The following is a 16,259-nucleotide window of genomic DNA, read 5'->3' as shown; positions in this document are numbered from 1 at the left end:
CTCCCCATGCTCTTCATCTTCCTCGGCCTCTCCTGCCACATCTCCTTCATCTCCTGTGCAGTTCTCTTCCTCTTCACCTGCTCTTTCCTCATCTGTACCCTCCTCCCCTAACTCTCCACCCAGGCTTCCTTCCCTCAGCCCTCTCCTTTCCTGTCCTCTGCGTTCGGCCCCCTGTGCAGTCTGTCCTGCTTTGTCCTCCTTTCCCCTGGTGCGTTCCTCCCCCTGTCTTCCTACTCGCCCAGCTCCCTTTACTCCTGCTCATGCCCTCAATCCTCCTCACTGGGGGAAGAAAGTAGAGAAGAGAAGAGAAGCAAGTGGACTAGAGAAGAAAGAAATAGAGAAGAAAAAGTTGAGAGACGTCAACTTTAAAGGTAAATACATTGAGTTTATTAGATATTTTGTAGGTTTAGCGATATTTTGTTTGGGAAGGGTGACTGAAGGGGAAGGAACGCGTGAGAGTAGGAAAGCCTAAAAGGACGGGAGAAAAACACTCTCAGCACTCAGGAACTTGTGTTAAATACCTTCTGGCTGTCCATGTCCTCCCTGTGGTCACAAAAGGATAGGCTGGAATCTAGTAATCATTGACCTTGAGTAATCCAGTTTGTCTAGATAAAGATATATATGTGTATTGGAGATAGGTATATGTTATATGTGGCCATGTATCCTCCAAACATTTTTATCCACATTAAATTAGGAATCATTGAAATGAATTGGGACTAAATGCCCTTGGGATTCACACAACTGGCTGTAGTGCAGCCACAGTCAGCTGTTTGATATACTTCCTTGCCCTCCCCCAAAACAGTGCTCCTTTGTTCTTTGTTTTTCACTTTGTACATCTGCTAAAATAAAACTTGCTGTTTCCAGAAGATGCAGAATTCTAATAGAAAATTATGTCACCCGCTGATATCTGTGGGTGGCACTTTACATACTAAAAGCAGACTCTGCACTACAGATACCCCTTCTGTGGCATGAAAAACATGCTTGTATTTGTGATACAACTGAAAACAAGTGTGTATATTCTCCTCCAGTGAGTAAGATCCAGGCTTCTAAATCTAGTAAAGTAGGATGGAAATTCCTGCCTGCCCCAACAGGCAATTTTCATATTTTCTATCTGCTTGAATCTCCAACCAACTGTAATTGGGCTATAGGAATACCTACCAGCTATAACATCAACTCAGAACAAAGGGGAATGCAGCACATTTTATACAGATTGGAATGCTCTTATAGAACTAAGGACTGATTCTACATGTCTACAGGAACTCCTTCTATATCCATCCCAAACAACAGAGAAATGGGATTTTATAATCAAAGCCATGAAAAATTGGGTATTCCTACATGAAGGTGAAGTGCTTTACTGGCACTAAAATCCCACAACCATTTGGATTCTACTATTGACTGCCTTAAATTCCCATTCCAGTATCCTTAAATGTGATTATCTCAACACACCCACCCACACACACACACACACACACACACACACCATAAATGTATCATTTATATAAATAGAGGTTAACTTTATTTAAATGTACTAAATATTTTTTATGTATGATTCACAGAGCTATAGATAATGCCTTGCCTTCATCATTGTCAAAAAATGGTCACAAGCATCAGAAACATCTCTTATCCAAAATCAATTGTGATAAAGAAATGAAGGAAAACAACAGGGCAAACTTGGCTACTAACAAAGATGCGTTCCAGCTTAAACTGGAAGAAACTCAGAAACTCCTAGAAGATCAGCATCTAAGCAGTTTGCAAGTATGAAACTATAAATATGTTAATATTTTAGTATCTAGTAATAATTCTGTCCCATCTCTGCAGTGTTCTACACCAAAGAAAAGTATGCCATTAACCAAGGATAGGATGTGAATGAGTTAACAAAATTCATCACAGATATTACAGAAATAATTGTTTAGATTTTTCTGCCTTTTGCTCATTTTTCACTTTGCTTTCTCTATTCTTTTTCCATCTCTCATATTTGGAAAAATATGCTCTACGGATGTTATTTTCTGATCAAATATGAAAGCTATGTAAAAGTACAATGTAATATAAGTATCATTGTTAGAGACCGGATTACAAAGAGCATCCTGAAAATTATAATACATATGGACATTAGTTTCGTAATGAAAATATGTCACAATTAGCTAGAAATGGCATTTCTGTTCTATCTCTGGTCATGCATTCACTTGGTTCCCCCCACACAAATGAGTATGGATTTCAGCTGATTTTCCTGATATATTCATGCACTTTGTTTTTCACAAGTAATTACACACATTTATGATATTTTTAGTAGGCTGGTATCAAGATTAAATTGATAATCTTGGCCTGATTTATCCAATAACTAACTAATAATTACAAGGCTTTAAAAAAAAGGAAAGCAGGAGGCTTCTTCTGGCTTTGATGAAATACCTACCTGCAATAAACAACCATAATTCTGAATAAAATATATGAAACAACTGTTTTTGGACATTAGACAACAAGGCAAATATCAGATGTGATCTTTAAAAAAGGAAAACAAATGAGATAAGCCCTATAATCACATAGGTTTTCACCTGAACATATTCTTTGGACAAGCCTCAAAATACACAGATAACCAACTGCTTGTCAAAAAAACCTTAACACTCTCTTATAGACTAAAATCTAGACAGATAACATAATGTTTATAATGTCCAATAGTCAACCAAAAGTTACTAGACATGTTGAAAAACAGGAAAATAGGACCCATAACCAGGAGAAAAATTAGTCAATATAATCATACACACAGGGCAGAGATGAAAGGATTAACAGGCCAGGAATTTACAACTATTTTTAGAAATATTTTCAAGGAATTAATGTAAAAAATGAATCTATTGAAAAAGGTATTTTTAAAAGAACCAAGTAGACCTAGATCTGAAAAATATGCAAAATGAAAATTCCACTGGATGGACTTAATGGTCCAGGCATTATGAAAGAAGAAAGAAAGAAAGAAAGAAAAAAGGAAGGAAGGAAGGAAGGAAGGAAGAGGAAGGAAGGAAGGAAGGAAGGAAGGAAGGAAGGAAGGAAGGAAGGAAGGAAGGAAGGAAGATAAAGAAAAGAAACAAACAAACTACTGGACTTGAGACATGGCAGTAGAAATTATCCAGAGCGAAACATTGTGAGAAAAAATACTGGAAAAAAATGAACAGAATGCTAGTAACCTGTGAGACAATATCAAGCAGTCTAACATACGTTTAATTAAAATCCCAGGGTATTTAAAGAAATAATGCCTGAAAATGTTTCAAAGTTGGTGAAACTAAAAGTGCATAGATCCAACAAGCTCCAAGAAGAATAAATATGCACACATGTATGTGTGCACCCACCCTGCCAAGGCTGCATATGTGCCAGATGTGTATGGGGACAAATGAAGCCACACTTGTGGGCACAGCATACTGTGTTGTACACCTGAAACTAACGTGACATTGTGTGCCAAATACACCCAAATTTTAAAAATTATTTTGAGAAAATAATCTAGGGGGGAAAAGAGATCAATGTATCAATGTGGGTGAACAAAGATAAGACAGACCACATGAACTTCAGTCCAGAAGACAGTGAAGCATTTTAAGTTCTTTTTTAAAGAAAACTTCCAACCTAGAATTCTGTATCCAGCTAGCAATATCATTCTGGAATAAAGGCAAAATAGTCATCTTCAAACAAACACGAGCTGAACACCACTGTACTCCATCATCATCTATACTATAAGAAATGCACCTAGAAGTTTTTCATTTTTCTAGAAGGAAAATATTAGCAGATGAAAACTCAGATCTGTTAATGATAGCAGATTAGTGGTAGTTAGTGGTGGGTAGATGTGGACTTCCAGCAGATGGAAAGTTTCTCTGGATTGTTTGATATGGTGGATAGGCTGAAAAATTTGTCAAAATCCATTATGCATTTAAAATGGGTTCATTTGATAGATAAGTTTACTTCAATCACATTGATTTTAAAACTGAAATGCTAAAAGTATAAACTAGTACAGTTTGTATAGCCATAACTTATAAGCAAAAGTTGAAGCTGAATATAATGTTTCATTTCTTACTGATGAGAAGAAATCTGAGGGAAAAAATATAGTTTAGTGAAATCAGAAGTTGCTAAACTACTTTTCAGGTGCTTAGAGGTATGAGGCCATCATAGACCTGTGACAACAGAAATCTTAGAGCCATGGATATCACATCTAGAAAGACCCTCAAACCCAGATTTCTACATTTCATTAGATGTAATCTCAAAGGAAGCCTTTGAGGGCTTCCTTATGATTTTCTATTATAGCAGTTCAGCTGTAGAAACAGGCATTGACAGTGTGCTCTGTTTTGTTCTCCTGATTAGACTGAGTAACCATCACTTTAAAAAAAAAAAAAGAAAAGACACAAGAGTACTGATGTGATAAGTAGGTGGTAAATGCTAGGAATATCAAACTCTTGTGAATCATTTTCAAAACTTATTTTGTGGTAATATATCAATAGGCATTAACTAGACAAACTAAAATATTTTTATTCTGTAATTGATTTCCTAGATTTCTTCATTTATTTAATGAGCTAGAAAAATCATACATTTTTGTTTAGTATCAGAATATTTAAATTCTCTAAAATTTGTGAAAAATCTTAAGGGACAGTAATTTCCTTCTTTTTGAGTCCATTTAACTTTTGACAAGACTTATAATCTAAAATCCTCTTGAGAGAATCCCTGGGTGGCTCAGCAGTTTGGTGCCTGCCTTTAGCCTCGGGGCACGATCCTGGAGTCCCAGAATCGAATCCCACGTTGGGCTCCTGGCATGGAGCCTGCTTCTCCCTCTGCCTGTGTCTCTGCCTCTCTCTCTCTCTCTCTCTCTCTCTATGTCTATCATGAATAAATAAATAAAATATTTTAAATAAATAAATAAATAAATAAAGTAAAATCCTCTTGAATATATTTATTTATATGTGCTACACATCAATGCATTCTAGGTATATGTGAGAAATTAGAAATATTTTTAAACATATAGCACACTTTGAAATAATCATGAAATTTTATTAAAGACTTACAAGTTCCATGAAATTTCATTGAAATAGTGATGAGAATGTCTATGAAATTCATAGAAATTATTGCTGTTCTAAATCTAAAAAGAGGACTCATTAAAATCAATAATTGTCAATTCTACATCCGCATTAGAATTTCCTGGGGAACTTTAAAATAAAAGTCAATACATGGACCCCATCCAAATATTAAATCATCAGGACCCAGGTATAGTTATTTCTATAAAACTCTTCCTGTGAACCCCACCGTGTAGGCCACAAGATCACCTGCACTCCGAAGATGCAGCCCTACCAACAGGACACTCACATTAGGGGCACAGAGCTTTCAGGAGCCTCATTCAAGTCCAGTGAAACTTTCAGGGGAAAAATACCCTTTGTAAATAACTATTTTTCAGAATTTCATGTACTGTTATAAAACCTTCAGGAAACTCAATAGGCCAAATGGAATATCAATAGGAAAATTATTTTCTAAGCTATCTCCGTGGCTAGAATAATTAGGTAGTTGCTTTAGGTGTAGAAATTAAAGCAAACACACTTTAGTATAAGTCTTTGTTGGCTCCCTCTTTTTCACTCTAAGGACGACTCCAAGGATAAAGATTAGTTAAATATTTATGCTATTTATAGCCGTATTACTCTATTTTCTATGCCAAGGACAATAGGGCTCAGTAGTGTGTTGAATCATTAATTTTGGCATTTAAAAAGTTCCAAGCTATATAACAATGTTCTTTTTCTTTCTTTCAGAAATTTTGTGATGAAGTTAATCAAATAACAAATTCTGAAACTCTCTCAAGTATAGACAGTCTTGAGGCTGGGGAACGTGAAGAAATATATTTAACACTTAACAAGGAGCCTTCCACATCAAACCAGAAGAATTCTATTTCTCTCAAATCAGTAAATCTGCAATCAACCAATCTAAGCTGCTTTGATGAAGATAAACTGTCATTCTCTAAAACTCAGCATATAAATAATTGGCTCATAAATGTAAATGATCCAAATACTCAGACTGAGACACATCTCTCAGATATTTTAAGTAAACCTAATGTTCTACCTTCTTGTGAATGTTTTAATGGTAAAGAGCAAAATCCACCTGTGGAAAGAGTCACAAGTAGTGCTAATAATTCAGTAGCCTTCATGAGTAGTCCACCTGTAGTTGTACAAGATGGAAAAAGCAAAGAGGTCTCTGAAAGTAGCCTAATGAGAACTGACTCCTCTTCCGGAACATTCAAAAGGGAGAGACCATTTGTTACTGAGAGCCCAGCATTTAAATTCAGCAGAGTCTGGACCACTCCAGATTCTCCAACACGGGAAATAGCTACGTTTTCAGACCAAGGGAACAATTCTGAATCAAGACAAGAAAGTAGAACTACTTCATTTGTACCTATGGCAACACGCATGGTTCTGCCACATAATACACAGTCAGCTAGGCCCTTACAAAAGAGCAATCTACATATAAAAGAAATGGACCCAGTGCAGTGTTCTGATAAGTTAAGAGAATTGACAGATATTAAAGATGAGAACTTAAAATATTTTAATTGTAGTAAGGAAGAGTTGCCTTTGTTTTCAGATGATTTTCAAGCTGCCTATATACCTCACAACTCCGGTTCAAATGATAAAAAACACAAAATAGCCCAAACATCAACATTAGTGTCTAATGTAATTTCTAACTGTGACTTAGTCAGTCAGTACAAGAAAATAAAATACAACATTCATGAGAAAAATGGTGTGAGGTTTCTTAAAAGTATTTTAAAAAAAGAATCTAAATATGAACATAATTGTTTGAAAGCACTAGTCATAAACCAAAGCTTTAAGTTAGGAAATCACAAAGCAGCAGCTATCAGAGACAGTATTGAATTAACAAAAGAAAAAGGTACAGAAATTCCAAAGACTATTAAAAAACTGAGGTGGTTTGACGAAACTGGAGATACAGAAAAAAATGCTGCAGATAGTACTTTGCTGAAGAACAGAATAGAACTGTCCCAACAGTGGTCTCAGCCTTTCCACAGTCAGACTAAAAGTGGAGCTGCCAGCCACGTAATTAGAATTCCTGCCTGTGCTGTAAATTGTGCTGATGGGAAGAAGCCCGAGGAGGATTATTCTGCTTCTGAAAGTGTCGCTGCCTTAGGAGAACCTGGAACAGACCATGTACCTCAGAACTGTGTTATGCCTTCGGGTTATAACATGGCTAAACAAGCCTGGCCACCCTCAACACAAGAAGAGAGTCAACCCCCTTTACATAGGGGTAGTTCTAAAGCTCCGAAAGCCAACCCACAGAGGGGTGGTGCCAAAGTCCTTAGAAGAGCGAGGTCTGCTCAAGTGCAGTCTGCCTTCGTGTGTGCAGACAGAAGAGACACTGGCCTTCGGCCCCAGTCCGCAAGCAGAACCAGCACACACCTGCAAGCTCAGGGGAGACTGATTGTGCCTCATCCTCCGCCCAAGTCTCCGTCAGATAGTAGGAGCAGTAAAAATACACAAGTGTCTCCAAGTCGGCCAGTAACACTTGAAGACTCTCAGAACATGATGACACATAACTATTTTCATTCAAAACATGTGCTTCCAACAGAACACAGGTTCCATCAGTGGAATGCAGACAGCAGCTTTCCACCTGCAGGTGTGTGTTCTGACTCTGTGCCTGTGATGCCTTCTCCACCGTATTGTTCTTCTGAGAGCAGAACTGTAGCACAAATGGATGGTCCCAATGGCACTCCTGTGCTGGCCCCACACGATGGGATGTTACTCGGCACCCATAGGTGCCCTGTTTACCAAGAAGGCTATCCCACAGGGACACTTAGGACTGCTCCAGAAGAATCGGTCCCCTTGTGGAAAAGATGGAACAATATTCTGGGTCAAAACAAAAAGGCTGCTGGTAAGAATAAATTTACGTACTTGTATAGATAAACTGTACTATGTTTTAATTCCTGTGAAATTTTTCTTCTTCAAATAGAGCAGCATGCATCCTGTTACAATATTAAGTAATGACTTAGCTGCACAAAACCTTCTCTCCCCTAACATTCCATCCTTGTCTAGGTAGCTGCAGCTTCCAAGACAACCACCCAACCTTCGCTCAACTAAATAAGAAACTGCCAGCCTCCATTTTTTTCTGACTTTTCTTGTTACTGTAAGAGAGAGAGGACAAAGAATAGTCTGATTCCTAACCCATATCATTCTGTCATGACAGTATCCCAATATTCTAGCCAAAATTTCTGTCAAAATAAGCACAATGAAAATATTTTTAAATTATTCTAGATATGTAAATAAACGTAGTTATAATGCTTTCTTTTTTCTCTAAAATGTTTATTAAATTGAATAGTTCTAAGCTAATGATAGGTGTGCCTAACCCTCCCATTCCCTTTCCAAAACAGTGGCAGCCCTACTTTTATAAAACCCACATGTATGTTGGTTTTCATATGGAGAAAAAATGATGGCATTCCATTAAGCATGTTGAAAATTAGCTCCCTATAATATGCCATTATCCTTAGTGGTAACTCCTCATGGAGCGCTCTTCCTCTGAGGGAATGGACTAGAAGCCCATAAATGTTCCTGCCAGTAGGAATCAATTGCGTATTGAGAAATAGATACGACTTGGAAAAAAAATCAGTAAAGTGATTCTTTTCTTTCACCAAGGATATGCGTGAATACTATGATGTAAAGAGGAAACTCATTTAAAATTTAATATTCAAAGTCTTTTTTAGGGCAGCCCTGGTGGCTCAGTGGTTTAGCGCCACCTTCAGCCTAGGGCCTGATCCTGGGGACCCGGGATCAAGTCCCACGTCGGGCTCCTTGCATGGAGCCTGCTTCTCCCTCTGCCTGTGTCTCTGCCTCTGTCTCATGAATAAATAAATAAATAATATTTTTTTAAAAAGTCTTCTTTAATAAGACTGAGATTTTAAGGACAAGGGGCTTTTGTTGTAATTTATCACTGTCTCCCCAGGTCCTGGCACTTAACAACTCACCCACACTTTTCTCAGATTGAATGGATCTAAGTCGTATTAGCAGTTGGGAAGCTAAATGCAAAGACTCTAATCTAAAAACTTTCAGTACTTATCTACAAAAATCTAGATGGTTTTTCTTTTTATTGTTTTTTCTTTTTTTTAAGATTTTATTTATTTATTCATGAGAGACACACAGAGAGAGAAAGAAAGGCAGAGACACAGGCAGAGAGAGAAACAGGCTCCATGCAGGAAGCCCGATGCAGGACTCAATCCTGGGTCTCCAGGATCACACCCTGGGCTGGAGGCGGCACTAAACCACTGAGCCACCCGAGCTGCCCTCATTGTTTTTTCATCACAAGTTCCCTCCTTCATCCCCATCCCATGCTTCCCCCCGTCCGCCATCTACCTCCCCTCCGATGACCCTCAATGTATTTATTCTCTGTAGTTAAGTGTCTGCAAAAACCTAGATTTTAAAAAATTATTTTTCTCAATAAATATTTCATTCTCTTTTAATCTATGCATTTTACAATGTAACTATAATTTTCACACTTCTCCCTGCCAAAAATGAAAGCATCATATAGATTGAGTAAATTTCCATTGTATGTATATATATGTATACACACACACACACACATATATATATGCACACACACACATACACCACATCCCACCAGTTCGTTCTCTATAGTTAAAGAGTCTGTTTTTTGGTTTGTCACTTTTTTCTTCATTTGTTATATTTCTGAAATTCCACATATTTGTGGGATCATATGCCATTTGTCTTTCTGTGACTGACTTATTTTGTTTAGCCTTAAACTCTTTAGATCCACCCCTATGGTTGCAAATGGCAAGATTTCATTGTTTTCATGGCTGAGTAATATTCCATTGTATACATGTGTGTGCATATGTATATCACATCTTCTTTATCCCTTCATCTACCAGTGGACCCTTGCTTGGGTGGCTTCCATAATTTATTGGATCATATGATAGCTCTATTTTAACTTCTTGAGGAACCTCCACACTGTTTCCAGAGTGGCTGCACCAGTTCACATTCCCAACAACAGTGTTAAGAGAGTTCCCCTTTCTCTGCATCCTCACCAGCATTTGTTGTTTCCTGTCTTGTTAATTTTCACCATTCTCACTGGTGTGAGATGGTATCTCATTGTGGTTTTGATTTGTATTTCCCTGATGACAAGTGATGCAGAGCATTTTCTCATGTGCTTGTTGGCCATGTGTATGTCTTCTTTCGAGAAATTTCTGTTCATGTCTTCTGCCCATTTCATGATTGGGTTATTTATTTCTTGAATGTTGAGCTTGATAAGTTCTTTATAAATCTTGGATATTAGCCCTTTATCTGATATATCATTTGCTTTCATTCTCTGAACATCTCCAGAATTTGTCCTTATGTTTATAATTAAGAATACCATAGGGGAATCCCTGGGTGGCGCAGCGGTTTGGCGCCTGCCTTTGGCCCAGGGCGCGATCCTGGAGACCCGGGATCGAATCCCACATCGGACTCCCGGTGCATGGAGCCTGCTTCTCCCTCTGCCTATGTCTCTGCCTCTCTCTCTCTCTCTCTCTCTCTGTGACTATCATAAATAAAAAAAAAAAAAAAATACCATACATTTTAAAGACATGCTACTTAATTAATGATTAGTAGCTTTATTTTGAATTTTGGTTAAAAAAAAACTATTTGGATAAAATTTTCATATAAGAAATTTGGCCAAAGATGCCAGTGCAAAAATATATATATGTGTGTGTATGTATATATATACATACATATATAGCAATTATATCAAGGTTCTCAGCTATTATTAATTATTAGATAGTATTTAGCTGCATGTATGTGAATGCACAATATACAAACAGTTTTAAGCATATAAACTGTATCTGTTCCTGGGATTATTAATTTATAATTCACAAAACTGAACATCTACACAAAGAATAAAGCTCAAAAACAAATAATTATGCTACAAATCAAGAAAGTACAAAAGTGTTGGCAGATTTTGACTCCAGATTTACAAACAGGCTAAAGGAAGGGAAAAATTCCTGACACAGCAGTCATGTGGCCAAGGAAATTTTTACTTAAAGTATTTTTAAAGCCCTTCAAAAAAATGGAAAGATAGGCACTTTCCAAGATCTTCTAAGCATAGAAAACAAAGAAACTCTATTGATGCCCAGATGATCTTGCTAGAGACTATAAAATCTAACATACAATACATAGCCTAGCATATTTAGCCCTTAGCTTACCCATATGGGTGGGAATAAAAATAACACAGAACTTTTTAAATTACAGGTTGTATCTCATTAGTAGATTATAAAATTGGTTTCATGAGTGGTGATCAGAATTTTTTTAGTAAAATATAGTTTTAGAATTAGAATGTTCTAAGATAGAAACTACCAGAGCTCATCATATATCATAAAGGTAAATGTGTTTCACAGAACTGTATATGCATCCTGGACCACAGTGCAAAATATATTTCTTTCTGTGAGACACAGTCAAATCAGAATGGAAGTTACTGGTATAAAGGGTAAGAGCCAGATTTTCAGATTTTACAGATTAACTACTTAGAGGTAAATTCCAGCTTTGTCCTTTACTGACTCTGTGACCTTAGGCAAGTTACTTCTCCTTTCTGGTGCCTAATTTCCTTATCTGTAAAAACAGTGATGATAATAGTGCCTGCTACAACTCTTAGAACAATGCCTGGACAATTATAAATGCTGAACTAATATTAACTAGAATTATCTTATTTCTTACTCTCAAAGGTCAGGTGTTCAGTTATTAACCAACTTTCTTGAAAGTTGGAAGCTTTGAGGTCTTTGTTGTTATTTAGATATATATATATAGATAGTTATATACAGCTATAGTTTATATGTATACTTACAATATATGCATTATATATATATGTATAGTTAGATATAGAACAGTAAAAATTTTAAGCACACACATACAGATATGGCATACATATGTATTACTGTACAAAATATGTAACCTTAACCAGAAATAGAAACATTTAAAGAATGAAATAAAAATAAAGTACAAACCTTTTAAAAATAACTTAAAATTTTTGTATTTTATAAATAATACATTTTTAAATCTTTAAAATAATTTTATGTATTATATAAATACTTTTTCTCTCATGTATTATTAATAATGCTTTGCTTAAAAAATTTTTAAAAAATAATGCTTTGCTTAGTTTCAGGTCAATTACTTCATTTCATATACCATTCATATACCATTATTAGCTAATATCTCAAGGTACAATATGCATTTAGGATGAGGTTTATTTTTATAATTTGATAATTTTTCAATTTGTGTCTCTAACTTTGTTATAAATATGATACTGTCATTGTCATTTTGTGGCAAAGAGTTTATAAGGAGAATAAAAGATAAATCACCTTTTTCTTATTTACCTGTATTTGTGTTATTAGTTTTATCTTTAATCTGTAGTTTTGCAAGAATATGGGGAGTTCTTGCAGAAAAATACTTGTTTTATTATAAGATAATTGACATATTACATTATGTAAGTTTAAGGTGTATTCTGTGTGATTTGATACATTTATGTATTGCAATATGGTTACTACCATAGCTAGCCAACACCTCCATTGATCACATAATTGTCATTTATCTGTTGTGGTGAGAACATTTAGGATCTAGTCTCTTAGCAACTTTGAAGTATATGATGCAGTATTGTTGAGTATAATCATGATGCAGAGCACAGAACTCCAGAACATACTCATCTTCTACTACAAGTTTGAACTGTAACCAACATCTCAATTCCTGCACCCTGGAACCACTCACTCTTCAACAGTTTCCACTAGTTCAGCCTTTTAAATTTTTGTTAAGTAGGCACCATGCTCAACATAAGGCTTTAACTCCCAACCCTGAGATTAAGAGCTCCATACTTTACCAACTGAGCCAATCAGGGGCCCCTAGTATAGCTTTTTTAGATTCCACACGTAAGTGATATCATACAGTGTTTGTCTTTGTGTGACTTATTTTGCTCAACATAATACCCTCAAGTCCCATCCATGTTGTCACAAATGGTGGAACCACCTTTCTTGTGGCAGAATAATATTCTATGGTTTATAGAAACCATGTCTTCTTTATTCATTCATCCCTTGATGGACACTTAGGTTTCTGTACCTCAGCTACTATTAATAGCAAACAGCAGAAAAGTACATACATACTTCATAAACTCTGTATTTGGCAGATGACTGAATAATCAATTTAACTTTCCTAAGGAGATAGCATTGCAAAAAAAAAAAAAAAGGAAATAGCATTGCTGTTAAAACAAGTTAAATCATAAAATATTAGCAGTAGAAGAAACTTCTACATCTTCTTGTCTCGGGATCTGCAAACTGCCTACAGTACAGTAGGTGTACAGTACATTAATTGAACACTTCCATACAACCCTGGGGCTCATCACAGGTGTGCTCCTTCATCCCCATCACCCATCTAGCCATCTCCCCACCCCCACCCTCTGGTGACCATCAGTGTGTTCTCTGCAGTCAAGGGTCTATTTCTTGATTTGCCTTTCTCTCTAAGAATGTTTTTAATTAGTCATATAAAAAGGATAGAAAAACAATAAAAAAATAACCATACACCCATTATAATTCACCTTAAATGATAAAACATTGCACATACAATGGAAGCACTACAAAAGTGTCTTTTTAGACTTCCATTTTGTGAGAATTCATTCAGATGCTGTGAGATGGCCATAAATCTACTTACCAGGCACATATGACAGTGACATTACAGGAGGCCAGAGAGCACACATGAATGATACCATTGCCAGTCTCACATGTAGTTCCTCTAGGAAAACTCGGTTTACTGTATGCAATGTACAGTCACCTACTTTGCAAACCAACAAGGGTGCCAGCGTCAACCATATATGAACATAGTGAAGTTTAATATCTAATTGTTTGACAATAAATACAAATTGGAATTCTAGTATGTTCTTCCTGCAGAGCAGTGATCTGTTCTACCTTTCCTCCTAGTGTTCTAGAGCACATTTGGAGGTCACTGGTCTAAACTATAAACTCCTCAGAAGCAGAGATTTTGTTTAGTTCATTATTGTAACTATTTGGTGCATAGTACATATAACAGAAGCGCATGAAGAGTTTTCTGACTGTATGAATGAAATTTAGGGTTTTCTGTGATGTTTGAAGGTAACTCGTAAGTTTGTACATATAATGTATTAATTTTGACATTTTGTTGGCATTAAGATTCTACTGTGGTAAGAAGAAAACGAATTGCTGAAAATAAGCAGAGAAGCCTTTTAGAACAGAAAAGACAAAACTCTGGATCTGTAGGAAAGAAGTGCAATGAGCAAATGAATGTAAGTGTGATATTAGTAACAATGTGTATTCAGTAGTGAAAAATTGCTTGGAAAACAGAATGTTCTCAAACACTGTGCTTTTGCTTTAAAGTGTGGACCACAGCATGAATCCCTACGCTAGGAACTTACTGTACTTATTTGCTATATTCTATCTGCCTATATGATCAATTACTAATGAAGATTTTAAACCAACCTTAACAAATTACCATTCTTTCATGTATTATTTATAGTCAGCTCTGGAATACAAACATGTTATTCACAACAAAGTTTTTAAGTATACATTAAAAAAGAAAAAAAAAAAGACAAGCAAGTTAGAGCCCTGGATAGAGTGAGTGTATTGATCATTAAGACTAATCTAGTTCATGTTCAAATATCCTCTATGGATCTAAGCTCCCTGGAAGATATGGCAAGAGGAAGGTAGGATGATGTGGTGCATATTCTCGAGGTCATTGATGTTGGTAGGATGTTGTTTGAAGGGACGTGTGGGAAGAGAGGTTCCCCTGAGGCCCTTCTGTGGGGTACCTAGAGTTGGGGATGGATAGACTCCTCTTCACAGTCCACATGGCTGTTCAAGATAGTGATGGTTAGTAAAAGTCGAAAGCTTAAGAAAAGTAATTTTTAAATTAGTGGAGGTCATCCGTAAGAGCTAAATGACCTAACTATGACATTTTCTGGTGGTCTAACCTCATCCAAGTATTGAATTTAAAATATAAAACAGGGCACCCCTGGTGGTGCAGCGGTTTAGCGCTGCCTGCAGCCCGGGGTCTGATCCTAGAGACCCAGGATCGAGTCCCCGTCAGGCTCCCTGCATGGAGCCTGCTTCTCCCTCTGCCTGTGTCTCTGCCTCTCAGTCTCTCTCTCTCTCTGAATAAATAAATTTTAAAAAAATGCTTATTTAAATAATAATAATAATAATAATAAAATATAAAACATGTAGCTGGATGAGTAAATAGCATTTCACTTGGAATTTCTACTTTAAATAGCACTTTTGAGTTTTTGATAGCAGTGGAATGACTGCCTTATGGAGAATTTATATCCAACTTCTGAGTTGAGGATTCTATGATTTATATAGTAAGAACTATTCATTGTTTTATATAGATAGGATTTTTAATGTGGAGAAAACTCACCCATGAAGCATTTTTAACAGTAAGACAGAAGTCAGTGAGTTCTGTAGGATGTGAATAAGCTGCCCCCAGCATCTAATTAACCAGATATTAGCGCTTCCTCAGCAGTGCAAGTTCTGCCTTCCACCCCCATGTTCAGAGCAGCATCCACAATCCGTCGAGTGGACAAGCATTTCTTTTTATTCGTATATTTTATTTTTTTAAGATTTATTTATTTATTTATGGTAGACATAGAGAGAGAGGCAGAGACACAGGCAGAGGGACAGGCAGGCTCCATGCCAGGAGCCCGATGCGGGACCCGGGACCTGATCCCGGGACTCCAGGATCCTGCCCCGGGCCAAAGGCAGGCGCCAAACCACTGAACCACCCCGGGATCCCCTTATTCGTATATTTTAAATGCTAAAGCAATATACAGTTAGAACAACAAACGAAAAGGAACTGTTAAATTGGTAAACTCATGCGTACCGTCCTGGTTCCCACCATGCCCCCCTCCCTGCCCCCACCGTTCACGGCCCCCTGTGCCCTCTCCAGTGTAGCCCACCCCAGGCGCACCTGCTTCAGTGCCCTACACCCTCGTGCTGGCTTTGGAATGGCCGCGGTCACCACGGGAAGTTTAACTTTCTCTGCCCTCTTGATTTTAACCGAGGAGACTCCGCAGGGTCCAGTTCCTATTGGGAGCTTTCCAGCCCACGACAATCCCTGCCCGGCAGTCAGGGCAGGGGACCCCCCAGTCTCTGGTGGAGGCCACAGTGACCGCGGCCGGGACAGTGCTAGCCTGGTCCCCCAACAACCTGGAGCAGCGCTGCCACACCCGAGCGCCAAGGGAGAGGGTTGCGTGCCCCGGGTTGG

The 16,259-nt window shown here is 37.3% G+C and overlaps 1 protein-coding gene across 9 annotated transcripts in view; it reads left to right on the top strand.

The window, feature by feature from the left end:
- Positions 1-16,259, top strand: part of CEP126 (centrosomal protein 126) — a 105,860-nt gene that overhangs the window by 67,838 nt on the left and 21,763 nt on the right. For 5 of the 9 annotated variants that reach the window (XR_011995856.1, XM_072729957.1, XM_072729958.1 and 2 more), the window contains exons 5-7: positions 1,557-1,755; positions 5,760-7,881; positions 14,174-14,286. Coding sequence is in view for 8 of the 9 variants with exons in the window: in XM_072729957.1 (XP_072586058.1) it covers positions 1,557-1,755; positions 5,760-7,881; positions 14,174-14,286 (2,434 nt within the window). In the remaining variant the exon portion in view is untranslated. Of the gene's footprint in view, positions 1-262; positions 372-1,556; positions 1,756-5,759; positions 7,882-14,173; positions 14,287-16,259 lie in introns of those variants that run through there. The other 4 variants (XM_072729959.1, XM_026006744.2, XM_026006745.2 and 1 more) reach the window with 3 other exon arrangements.

Source organism: Vulpes vulpes, chromosome 12 (assembly GCF_048418805.1).
Source record: "Vulpes vulpes isolate BD-2025 chromosome 12, VulVul3, whole genome shotgun sequence".
NCBI lineage: Eukaryota > Metazoa > Chordata > Mammalia > Carnivora > Canidae > Vulpes > Vulpes vulpes.
Note: the sequence above shows the minus strand (reverse complement) of the source record. Positions and strands in the feature narration are given on the sequence as shown.